At 34.7% G+C, this 13,473-nt stretch overlaps 1 protein-coding gene across 2 annotated transcripts; it reads right to left on the minus strand.

Moving 5' to 3' along the window:
• Positions 1–6,772: 6,772 nt before the first annotated feature.
• Positions 6,773–11,945, minus strand: LOC112036359 (cytokinin riboside 5'-monophosphate phosphoribohydrolase LOG3). Of its 2 annotated transcripts, XM_024069168.2 has the most exons (7): positions 11,551–11,945; positions 10,740–10,837; positions 10,545–10,575; positions 9,673–9,772; positions 7,705–7,775; positions 7,373–7,516; positions 6,773–7,127 (listed from the first exon to the last, which is right to left on the minus strand). In XM_024069168.2, the coding sequence occupies exons 1-7, from the start codon at positions 11,668–11,670 to the stop codon at positions 7,035–7,037; spliced, it is 657 nt and encodes a 218-aa protein (XP_023924936.1). In that variant the 5' UTR covers positions 11,671–11,945; the 3' UTR covers positions 6,773–7,034. The 2 variants fall into 2 exon arrangements, with proteins under 2 accessions (XP_023924936.1, XP_065637151.1); XM_065781079.1 differs by lacking the exons at positions 10,545–10,575; positions 10,740–10,837 and having other exon boundaries at positions 11,551–11,780.
• Positions 11,946–13,473: the final 1,528 nt, after the last annotated feature.

The raw sequence follows: 13,473 nt of genomic DNA on the forward strand, positions 1-13,473 counted from the left end.
GGATTCTTAGAACTATGATTACTATAGAACATAAAGAAATAGAACGAATAGAAGGAAAGGAAAAGGGAACTTACTGTGGACTCTAAGGAGGAAAAATGTTCTGGGCTGAAGGATGAACGCACGAAAAGAGTATGCTCGACAGAGTAAAAGTTTGAGGGATGAGGAATGCAAAAGTGAAGGAGAGACTCAAAGAAGCCTATTTATAGGAGCCAAAAGGGAAATAAATGGCATTTAATAATTGAGAAGCAAGAAACCCTACAAATCCCTATCTTAACTACCACACACGCATTGCCTTGGTTCACAAACCGTCAGACAATGATGACGATTGAACCAGCAGTCAGATGCAATGCACCTTTTGAGGGCACATTAATGGGTTTCTCAACCGTCCAATATCTACCCATTGAGCTTCCCTGATAGTTACTGCCTCTTGGATTCCTTGATTCATCCCCAAGAATTGAACACGAATCAAGGGGGGGCTAATGTATGGCTTTGGGATATCTAGGACCATTTGAGCCTTGAGCTCTAGCCTGACAGTATGGCCCATACTACCCGTAGGTCCAAGCCTCAGGCCACTTTAAAGCTCATTGGGCCAACGACCTTAATTAGTACGCACTATGTTTAATCACCCGGATCACACTCGGTGAACCCCTTACCGAACGTTAAGACAGTTACTCGGGTTTACCTCTTCTCGGCTGCGCGGCAGCACTGTGGGGAACATTGCTGCCAAGCAATTCTGCTTAAGTGGGAACCAGTTCCAATGCCATTCTCACCACACCCCACTCCCAACTAAACACCCACTTAGCAGTAACAACATTAGACCTCCTCTCCCACTAACCATAGGAGTAATCATAATTCCTCCACTAATTTCAGGCTATAAATATGAGAAACTAAGGGAAAGGGTTGTTGAAAGGTTCTGGAGGAAGCCTAGAGTTGAGAGCAATGGAGTCATAAGAGTGAGAGGGAAGGAATATAAAGGTAGGAGAGATATTGTTGGGTCTCTAAGATAGAATTACCCAAAGTAGGAAATCTAAATCCCACATTATAAATAGATTGTGAGCCCAAGAGTGAGCAAGTCCGTCAATCTCGTTTTAGGTGCGCACAAAAATCATTAGTCAATAATATCAAGAAAAGTTTCAATCTCTTTTTCTTTCATCTAGTGCGTTTTAGTCTTTAGATCTCTACCTTTCTCTCACTATCATGCTGTGTCAGCTACATTAATTTCCTTGCGGTGATAATGTTGTCTTCTGTACTAGAGTGACCCCTGCTCTGAAGTTTAGGTGCTTTGTTTTCAACAAACCAAACCTTCACCACTAGAGCTTAGACCACAATATGTGGATAAGTTGAGTGAATCACAACACAGAAACCACAGCTTCCTTGAATTTTGTTTCAGTCTCTTTTTCTTTCATCTAGTGCATTTTAGTCTTTAGATCTCTACCTTTCTCTCACTATCATGCTGTGTCAGCTACATTAATTTCCTTGCGGTGATAATGTTGTCTTCTGTACTAGAGTGACCCCTGCTCTGAAGTTTAGGTGCTTTGTTTTCAACAAACCAAACCTTCACCACTAGAGCTTAGACCACAATATGTGGATAAGTTGAGTGAATCACAACACAGAAACCACAGCTTCCTTGAATTTTGTTTCAGTCTCTTTTTCTTTCATCTAGTGCATTTTAGTCTTTAGATCTCTACCTTTCTCTCACTATCATGCTGTGTCAGCTACATTAATTTCCTTGCGGTGATAATGTTGTCTTCTGTACTAGAGTGACCCCTGCTCTGAAGTTTAGGTGCTTTGTTTTCAACAAACCAAACCTTCACCACTAGAGCTTAGACCACAATATGTGGATAGTGTATGAAAATAGGATCTTCTTAATCTATATCTATAAAATATCTAAAACTCTTGTTGAACACATCGTAGCTTTACGATCCAGTTTGTTTCATTCGGACTATTTTGGTCCATCCAGTCCACTTCGGTCCATTTGGGTTTATTTGGTCTATTTGTTCCATTTCGGTCCATCCGGTCCACTTCACTTCATTTCTGTCAATTAGGTCCATTCGGTCCACTTCAAACTGTTTTAGAGAATGAACCAATTGGAAGGAGCAATAGAAACAAATTCCAACCACATTATATTATTTACAAAATATCTCACCTTAGATAATAATTGAATGAAAAATATATTATGTTTCCTTGAAGGAAAAAAAAAAAAAAAAAAACCCCTTACAAAATTTAAAACACTTTCAAATAACAAATACAAATAGCTTAATTTAGAAAATATAATATATTATATCAAACTATCAACTATAATTTGTTAGAAAATAATCACATTACTTTAAGAAGAGTTTGGAACTAACATTTATAAATCTCCATCTACTATTTTTATTTTTCACTTAACAAAGAACAAATCATCAAATGTCAGCCACTAGTAATAATAACCACATTAAACATACCACTGTGACATATACAGGCTTTCTCTTTTGGTTGAGGGAAGGGAGTGGTGTGAAATATGATCAGTCACTCGAAACCACAACCCTGTTGAGGTTAAAACAATTCAGTAAATAGTCCAAGGAAAAACACTTGCTGCTTGTGGCCCAGTAATGGAGGGGGTTAGGCCGAGTAAAGTGTACGACAGAAAAAGCCCATTACTTCAAATTCTTTCCATATTTCAGTCCACTGCATCCATCTGATTTATAAACTTCTTTCTTCTCTCCATTCCCTATTTGTCTTTTGACCTTCTTAGATATAGGGCAAGTCAATATTACAGTTACTACTACACTGATGTTAAAAGGCATCCTTTTGTAGCAACTTTCATTTTTTGTTGGAGAGCAAATTGTAAAGTACTCGTCCAATGCATCAAAATGGATTAATTGGTTGTTTTCCTTCACCCAATATCCTGAATACCTGTTAGACTAGCAGCAAAACAACTTGTTGCTGCCAAGCAAATTTCAGTTAAAGACTACTACAATTTGGAAAGGAAATATTAAACCATAGAGATGGACACATTTTTAAACAACTTTTAATATATAATGTGAAAATTGAAGCTGAGAGAGATAACAAAGTGTTCGTGGATGTTTCGACTTTTGAGGAAGCTGAAGATGATCATAAAATCAATAATGACGTTGAGGTGTGTAAAACACTCTCTTTAAGGTTCATTTGCCACTAGCTTTTTTGTTTATGTACAGTGTTTTAGAACATCACTCTCAGTTTTTCTCATTTTCTCATAGTGTAAGTACACTTTAGAGATTGGTATTTCTATTTCAGCTCTTAGCTTTTAGCTAGTTTCNTTTTTTTTTTTTTTTTCCTTCAAGGAAACATAATATATTTTTCATTCAATTATTATCTAAGGTGAGATATTTTGTAAATAATATAATGTGGTTGGAATTTGTTTCTATTGCTCCTTCCAATTGGTTCATTCTCTAAAACAGTTTGAAGTGGACCGAATGGACCTAATTGACAGAAATGAAGTGAAGTGGACCGGATGGACCGAAATGGAACAAATAGACCAAATAAACCCAAATGGACCGAAGTGGACTGGATGGACCAAAATAGTCCGAATGAAACAAACTGGATCGTAAAGCTACGATGTGTTCAACAAGAGTTTTAGATATTTTATAGATATAGATTAAGAAGATCCTATTTTCATACACTATTTTTTTTTTTTTTTTGCTGAATACATACCAATAATTTGTTGCTTCTACAGTAAAACCTTTCATACATGTTGGGTTCAATTATATGCCCTACCTTGGAAAACATTTCTTACAAGTTGGGATCAATTATAAGCCCTACATTGGAAAGCAGAGTACTATAGATTCAACAATTGTTCGCCTCAGGCATTGCCTTATTGGCACCATTATTTCGTGTATTATGTTTTTCTTGGCCTCGGCAAGTCGACCATACAGCCAGACTGCTATGCTGACCCATTGCCTCAAGTATCAACATTATTATCTTTTTTTCTAGGCCACGATTTCGAACAGCCACAGGTTTGTTATGTTGACTGGTAGCAGATTGGGCTAATCTTTTCAATTCAAAGCTCTGCCAAAGTTCATTCTCGACCTCAACCATACATTCATGATAAGAAACACAGGCATGGGCCTAGCAGCTCAATGGCAATGTGTGCATCTCAGGTTCCCCGACACTCACAAAGCCGACAGCCCTTCCCCCCAAAAGAAAATATCAAAACCCAACTATCAATTCTGATAGTTGATAAGACATGAAACTAGATTAAAGTAAGCCTAAGATTCAAATCTTTTTTGTCGAGAGCTTTGTAATTCAATTGACTCGCATTTCTAATAGAGATATTCAGAGTATAAATTTATTGTTCTCCTTTGTAACTACGAATTTTTTTTTTTTTTTAAATCAAATTCTTTTTAAAGAAAAGGACGGGGGGGTGGGAATTTAATAATTCACATGTATAGACAATTGGGTTTAGCATTAGATTCTTTGCTTATAAACTTGGAGTTCCATATGGGAACTCTAGTAATGAACTTGTTTGTCGGTTTTCCAAATTTCCACGGAATGTCTTCACAGTATGGTCTAAATTCACATGCCAATGTCTCTTAAAGCTAATCTCTTTCACATTGCATTGAACTTTGATTGAGATTATTCCTTGATGTGGATATTTTCTTTAATCCAAACCTATCAAACTTGTTCACGGCTTTTAGAAACTATTCCATGGTCTTCCTACATTAAACGCATAAACACGATGCTTTAGTCTCTATTGAGGTAGGGAATGTGTTATGGCAAACATGTAGCTTTCATTCAAAAGTCTTCCCTCCATAGGTCAATTCAAGAGGTTCTCTGCTTAATGAAACCAATCAAAATCCATAATTATAGCAAATTGGCACTTTTGACAAGTCCAAAAAACAGTTTAAAATGACTTTGATTGAAGTAATGTCCTTTAATTCCCTTATCCCACGTTTAAACATCATTTTAACATATAGCTTTCACATTATAACTAATCTAAACCCCAAAAAAAACTCTATAAAAATTGACACCTCAACCACCAAATGCTCTTGGGGTTGATCATCAAAACAATGGTACAAACAGTGTAGTCAACCAGAAGAAAATGTTAAGAACAAGCTGGGACCTTGAATGGTTATCAAAAGTGTCCTAAATATTCTGTGGTAGCACAAGCCCAAGCCTTATTTTTCATTCTACATTGATGAAAAGTGGACCCTATCCAACACAAGTCATTGTCACATTTGTCGGTAGACTTATGGACCCTTGTTTTTATTTCCACAAGAGGTTGCAGAAAGAGGACCCCGGCTCTCTTCATTCTTTTCAGCCAACATCAATTGGGCCCTCTTCCGTTACTGGTCGTTGGTTGGGTTACTCACTTACTCTTGTCTGTTGTCTCTAAAGGGAAAACTACACCCCAAACAGGTACTTTGATAACAACTAAACGAAGGTTTTGGACAACAATGTTGTTACATAATTGCCACAACATAATTGCCGCCTTCTTCTTCTCTTCGTCAATGACACTTTTATAGGGCATTCACATCACGTTCTTTTCAAAGTTTAGCTAAATTTTAGTTATAAAGCTAACTTTCATGTATCAATTAATGGGACATGGCTTGGATCTTATAGGATTTGACATGTATCGAACAATTATCATTTATCACGTGCTAGCGTTTTGTCGAGCTCAGCGCACAAGAGCACTGGACCCAAGCTTTGCCCTAACTAATTCACTTTTAACGTACACTTCCACTCGGCCCTTGATTATATTTATATATTGTTTTATTTTATTCGTTTTTATTCACAATTATGTATTCCAAATATAACAACAAAGATCACTCACCCTTTTATTTACTAGACTAGATAGGCTAACTCATAGCCAAATTGACCACACAACTACTAAATTTGGTCACATTCCATGGCCAAGATCGACCATCTCATAGCCAAGTTGCCACTTTGCCGACAAGATCAACCCCTCAATGGCCAAGATTGGCCTCCTCATGGCCAAACTAAAGCACCCAATAGAAAATAAACTAAACTTAGACGGTGTAATTTATAATTAAGGAATATAAAAAAAGGAAGAATTTCATTTTTGATAATTTGATTGTTAGGGGTGGAGGAATTTGAACCTTGGGCATCTCCATTGGAAATACTACCAAGTGCGAGTTGCACTACAAGACTTATGAAAAATTAATGCAACAAGTAGAAAAGTTTACTCTTTATAAGTAGCCTAATGGAACAACAATTAGAAAAGTTTACTCTTTATAAGCAGCCGATGGAACAATTAATATTTTGGGGGAAACTAAAGGTGAAATGGTTATGTTATGCTGATGGGAATACTCTAAATCACCCCCACCCCCAATCTTCCTCTTTGATGGTATATACATCTTTCCTTAATTCGAATAGACTGGACTCTAAATTTTAAATGTATTCATTATAATTTTAAATTTTTGCAATCTTTTCAATTCACTCCCAAAATGAGGCACTATTAACTATAATAGAAATCAATTGAACACCATAAATCTATCCACGTGAATTATAGGATTGAATTTTAACATGAAATGCCATCATTTTTTACACAAATGCTTAGTGTTTTCATTACCTTTAATTAATAGGGATTCACTTAAAAGGCGAATTAAAACAATTTAGATAGTTTAAGATTTCAATTGGAACTTTTTGAAGTTTAGGGTTTAATTTGAAACGAATCACAACTTTGAGGAAAGGCGGACGTCTTTGAGGAGAAATTGTGCCATATATATATATATATATTCATATATCCCTCTCTTTTGGATGGAGAGAGAGGCGATAAAAAGAAGTGAACATAAGATTTGAAGGCTAATAATCATTTAATCATATAATTAGTTAACATTGTAAAGGGGGCGTTCATAATCCTGTAGTACTTAACTACTTAGAAGGAAATCAAGTTCTGAAAAGGAGTTCTGAAGCTTCACATATTGTGGTCAATTGCAGTAATTTACAAAATTAAGACAAAAGAATTCTCCATGACAGATATTGAGTTTCTTCAAATTAGCTCCTGCCACTTCCAAAATTCCATGCACCTTCTCCTCAATGCAGTAAGAACCATATCACCTAGAGATATCATAGGTTTGAGAGTAGCCAAGCTGTCCCATCTCCCAGCTTGACTTTGATGCAACTCTTTCATGACAGGGGACATACTCCTATAACAAGAAGCCATAAACAAGAAAAATGTAAGATACATGTAATTATCCCTGAACAATTAACAAACAAGTTACAATAAAGCAAAATATTCACAGCTCAAAAAATTGGAAAATAAATGAGGCTATGTTGTAATTCATTTCCCTAACATTACTAAGAGGGAACAGAGCATATTTAGGCTTTCATGCCTGTACTTTAGCAACAAGTTGCATTAATTTATAAATAACAATATGACACATTTGAGTACCTCCAGTTTCTTCACCAATTCCTTTGGTGTTGGTGCTGATACAATTATTTGGCGGGCACTGGGACTAATAAACCCTTCTTCCACTGCTTTGTCAATAAATGACAGAAGCGAATTGTAGTATCCATCAACATTCAGCAATCCCACCTGCAGATTATTGAAATGTTTATGTTAGTAGTTATATAGATGAGTAAAACAAAGAAGTTGTAAAAGTTAAGGTAAAAATAAAACTCCCATAGACTAAAGCAGTTTAAGTTGTGGACAACAACAATGACCAAGCCTTAGTCCCAAATTGTTGAGGTTGGCTATGGATACTCAATTAAAACATAAATTACCGGTTTATCATGAATTCCAAGTTGAGCCCAGGTTATCACTTCAAGCAGTTCTTCCAGGGTCCCATAACCACCTAATGAAACATCACATGGACTTTGTTAATCCAAAGTTCTATTTTAAGTCATCATCAAATACCTTTAAAAAAAGACCATGTCTTACGTTTGCAACAATCATATCATCCAAAGTACAAATCTTCCAACGTTATTAGTGCCCAATACATTTCAGGGACAAGTAGATGCAACATTGTAAATATATGGACTACAGACCCTTTGAGAGAGAGAGAGAGAGAGAGCTAAAAGACTGACATTATTGGTGGTAGTAATGATGGTCTGGTTATTTATTTTTATTTTTATTTTTTTGCTGAATTGGTCATATATTTATTTGAGCCAAAGAAAAATAGAACAGACATTTAGAATCAGAACATCCTTGGTACAAATAGTTTTAAGAAAAAAGCTGTTTGAACTCTGTTTTGAAACTGTACATTTGAAGTTTGGAACGACTTATATTGACTACAGTAGAAGTCTACAGTATTTTCACAGACCACTTGTTCCACCATTTGTTGGATGGCTATAGTTTTTAACTCATGTCACATGTATGAGTATTGAACCTCTAGCTTTTTGCAACCCCTAAACATGGTATTTATTGTTTCCATCGTTTTGTGAAAATTGAGGCATACTCTTCTGGCAACCCATGCAGGCAATAATGGGTCTCAAACTATCATGTTAGTAAGCTGTATATTCTTTTTCCTTTTTATCCTACCTACATGAGGTGTCCCCAATAGGTGAGAGAAGGTGGGTATTCCCAAGGTAGATACAAGTATAACTACTATTATGCCCCTGCATGTCCTCCATTTTATTGATGAATTTTCCAACTCAAAAGTAAAAAGGATAATAAGAGATCCTTGAATGGGGTTAAAATCATTCCTTCTTAGGTGCAGGTGCAAGTTGGCGAGACCATTTGGTGAAAGTTATGGCTTTGTGTCTTTTTCCTTATGTATGGCATTTGGCACAGAGATGTCACAGGCTATGGTACTACATTAGAGGAAAAAAGGATATTAACCACAGAAGCAGGGCTCATCAGTAGCAATAGTTTCAGTGTAAGATGTTGATGGGTCAAGAACTAGGGTTCAAAAGGCATCAAGAGTCTAGGGGTTTGTGCAAGAAGGTTAAGAAACTTTTGCAAATTGTAGGCTTCAACCAGTACCTTTCACAGCATTTATCAATACCACATATATGATAGTATAACATAAAATATAAAAAACAGCCACAGTAGCAAAATATCGCGAGATTTTGACTTATTTTTTAGAAAAATTTCCACACTTTAACAGGGCCTTCTTGGAAGAATATGCGCAAGTATCTGCTAAGTTGAGGAAAGGTCAAGATTATCCTTTCAATGATCAACAAGATCCAAACTAAACAGATTATCCTTTCAATTGTCATTATACTTTTCATTATCATGTCTAAGGATTAAGCAAAGTATTTTTAGTAATATAAATAACCAATAGCTTTGGCATTGAAAACAAGACCAGCTAAGTTCTTTTATCTTTTGAGATCAGTTTTTCCATTTAAAACAAAATAAAAAGGCTGCAACAAAATTCATATCATATCAAAAAAAAAAAAAAAAAGGCTGCAACTTTTTAAGGGGTAAACTGAAGCCAAGTCAGATTACTAATTGGACTTTTTGTGGCTGGACTCTGAGACTGTCAGTGCTTTCATTTCTGTTCACATAATTAGTTTCTTGAGTACAAAGTAGCCACTGAGAGTTAGAGATTAGAGCAAATAAAAAAAAAGCAACTGAGAGATCAAAGAAAGAAATGGGACTTCTGAAATTCTCAAAAGAATCAAAATATGAGATATTGTCAATCTTACAAGCTAAAATTAGTAAAATTTTTAAGTCCCAAAGGACATTAAGTTTTCTTAATTTGCCTTGAAATCGTAGTGGGGATATCACTTTGCAGTGGAGAGCCTAACCTGGTAAGGCAATAAAGGCATCAGAATGCCTAGCCATCTCTGCTTTCCTTTGGTGCATATCAGCAACTGCCTTTAGTTCCCCCACTGTTTCACCAGTTAACTGCAAAAGGTACCAAGGCACAGGAAAACCAAAATTTTAGAAATTGAAAATGAGAGAGAGAAAGGATTTGGAGTTTTGTGCAGTGAAGAGAGAAATGATGAGTGTTGCAGGAATTGTGGACTTAATGAATCTAAAATCTTTAACTCAGTGACTCCCTAGCCAGTAATTTTAATATCTTATCAAAGAAAAAAATTCGAATTTAGAAAAAGCCAAAGGAGAAAAAACACAAGAGAATACTCATTGCTTTAACTGATAACATAAAGTTGATATAGTAAAAAGAAATCAGAGGGAACATCATATACACATAATAATGAGGTAGTGTCAACAACTCAAGTAGTATCGTGGATAAGACTACTAAGCCAACCATTCATCAAAAGAAGAAAGAAAGAAAGAAAGAAAAAAAAGGAACTTGAGTACCGTAAATAGCTATATGAATATGTACAAAATAAGAAGAAAAAAGAAAGAAAGAAAAAGTCAGAAATAAGTGTGTAAAAGATTAAAGAAAGTAGCTAAGAGGCTAAGACTTAACAGCCTAATAAGAGCAAAGACAGAAATCAAAATATTTGAAAAGAAATAAGTCTTAAAGAGTAAGCTAGAAAAGAAATGAAAACATCATTCTAAACTCAGTTTCTCCAACAAAAAAAAATAAAATAAAGCTTAAACCCAATAACATGGTGGAGACAAAGCAAATAAACAATTCGACTTAAAAATAAAAAATAAAAATAAAAAACAAGAAAAGGTTTAAAACTTTTTCTGGTTGTAGCAGACATACCTCTCGAGGCATGAGCGTCTTGGGAATAACTCTGCAGAGAGACAATTACATGACAAAAAAATCAGTTGTAATGGAAAACAAAACCACCTATATCAACAGAAAGAGGTCAATAATTTATTTCCTAATCTTTATATTTTTCTTCTTCTTTTTTATTAGAGATTTGAGGATGAAGCAAAAGAAAAAAGAGAGACTCACCCAATGACATGGCGACCACCATCATGAACAGCTTGTGAAACCAAACCCATTAGACCTATGCTGCCCCCTCCATAGACCAGATCAATGTTCCTTGCGACCTTCAAAGAATCCATACACAAATCAACACAGAGAGACTAAACGAGCAAAAAAGTAGGGATTTTTTTATGTGGGTTTTGGCTCAAAATGCATTCTTGATAAACCAATTTGGAAAAACTGTATACTTAAGGAGTACACTGTACACCTTGACTTTTGGCGAAAGTAAAACAAGGATTGAAAAGGGATTGTTCAATGCTCATTCAACCAGAATGGCACTGACTAGAACATTTAACTCTCATCCTCTTAGCCAAATGAAGAACAGAGAGAGGTACCCAAAAATGAAAGTAGGGACAGGTACACCTGGGAAAAGTATCAAACATATTTAATGGAAACAGGGTATAACTTGTTCTTCTCTAAAATGGCATATTTTGAACGTAGCTGAGTTACCTGATAAAGACACATGAGAGAGAGAGAAACAGAGAGATTGAATAATTTATGCTAAAGACAAACCCAACAAAGAAGAAAGTTCAAATTGAAGGAATCAAAAAACCAAAAATTTTCAAAAAATGTATTAAAAAAAAAAAAGCCTATCAACCAAGTCACAAACAAGTTATAATAAACACAATGGTTGAGCAAATTTCAAAACGGTTTCTTGCACAATCCATATCATGCATACAAATTTCAACAAAAACCCAATAAGGGCATTAGAGAAAGACCCAACATTCCACAATGGAGACCATAATAAGTACACAAAAAACAATGAACATATATATACCAGTTCCTTGCCAAGCTCAATGGCTGAGTCCTGATAGCTACTTTTCTTGCCTTGGCTACTCCCACAGAACACACAAATACTCTTAAACCTTGATTGCCTCATTTCACTCCCTACTTCCATTGCTCTTAACTCTAACTCTCTCACACACACACACTGCTTTGTTTTTCTTTCTTCTTGAAAAAAAAAAAAAAAGAAAGAAAACAAAGAAAGAGAGAATCTGACTTTGTGTATGTTTGTTTTGGCTCTGTGTCTGGATTCCCTGTAAGAAAAACAAGAAGAATCTCCCTTAAACAACAAGAATCTCCCTTGCTCTTTGGTTGTGTCTCTCTTTTTTTGGAAATTCTTAACCTTACATAAAATGTCACTGCAGAAACAAAAAACAATACGATCGAGTATGAACTAGACCCGATTGCCTGACTTGACCCTGACCACTACAAACTCTATATTTTTCTCTTTTCTTTTGTTTCTGCTGTTTTAGTGCGTCCTGCTCATGCGTAATATATAAACCTTCTCACACGTGACTCTAACTTAGCACGCTTGCACCTTCCGGCTCACACATTTAACCTTATGTGGGCATTTGGCATGCGTGGACCACTTTTTTTTTCTTTTTTATTTATTTATTATTTATATATTTTTTTTTATTTTTTTATTCTCTTAGCTTTATAATTAAATTGGTACCCTTCTTTTCTTTTATTTTTATTTTTTATTTTTTATGTTTTTAGAAAATATGTCTTAGTCTTGACTAATTTGGATGAAGGGAGTAGAGAAGAATATAGTAGAGTTGACTAGAAATTACTCTACTCTCCCCTCCTTGCCCTTCCGGCCAAATTGGCCCATAATTCGATCCATATTTTTTGCATGTTTTTTAGGAAAATCTTCTAAGGTTTATATGTTAATGTCATTCTAATCATTTATATAATATATATATATATAATACTATTTCGGTTTCTAAACTTTATTAAAAGTTTGTTTTTTGTCTTTAAATTTTTTTAAAAAAAATTCATCCTTAAACTTTGTAAAGAGTTATTTTCAATGGTTTAGAGACACATTTAGGAATAAAAAAAATATCTTTTTTAAAATTTAAGGACATAAAGTGAAACATTTTCAACAGTTTAGAGACGAAAAAAGAATTTTTAGTAAAATTTAGGAATCCAAATAGAATTTTATCCAATTAAAAAATCCCACTATCAAAGTATTATATATATATAATTCTCTTACTTCAGGAATCCAGAAAAAAACAATCTCTTCTTCCTTAGTTCCTTTAATCCTTCATTCCTTCCTTTGTTCTAGATGAAATTAGGATTAGAATGCAGCCAAGAGAAGTTCATGAGAATAAAGGAAGGAGTTGAAAGTTTTCAATTTTAAAGGGAAGTCAAAGAAAGAATCTTTTATGGTACAAACTCAAAGACTGAATTCTTTTTGTTTATATATTTATAATTTCATGGAATTATTCGGATTCGAATAATTGTCTTTGCTTTTCTTATTGTGCACGTAAACCTGTATAAAAGGGTTGATTGTAATGGAATGAAAGCTACACTCACTATTTCCTTACATCCTAACCATTTGCTTCGATCTGACGTAGAATGAAAGACGTAAACAAACTAGATTCATTAATTAGATACAAATATGTAGATTCCTTAAATGTTCTTAAATCCACGAAGAAAAGAACTTCCAGGTCCACCAAAGAAATGAAGACAATCTAGCTTGTGTAGGAATTTGATTCTAATATAAAAGTATACCATAAATTCTACTCAAAATATACTATAGCTTTTAAGAGATTATAGAGCAAATATAATACTCACAGCATACACTTTTTAACTAACGAACAACTTATTTTGATTTCATAGGCCTACTTAGATAGGTAAAACACTCATTATTCAACACACACAAAATAATAATAATAAGAAGAAGAATATTGTAACT

This window comes from Quercus suber, unplaced genomic scaffold, assembly GCF_002906115.3.
Source record: "Quercus suber isolate HL8 unplaced genomic scaffold, Cork oak 2.0 scaffold_256, whole genome shotgun sequence".
NCBI lineage: Eukaryota > Viridiplantae > Streptophyta > Magnoliopsida > Fagales > Fagaceae > Quercus > Quercus suber.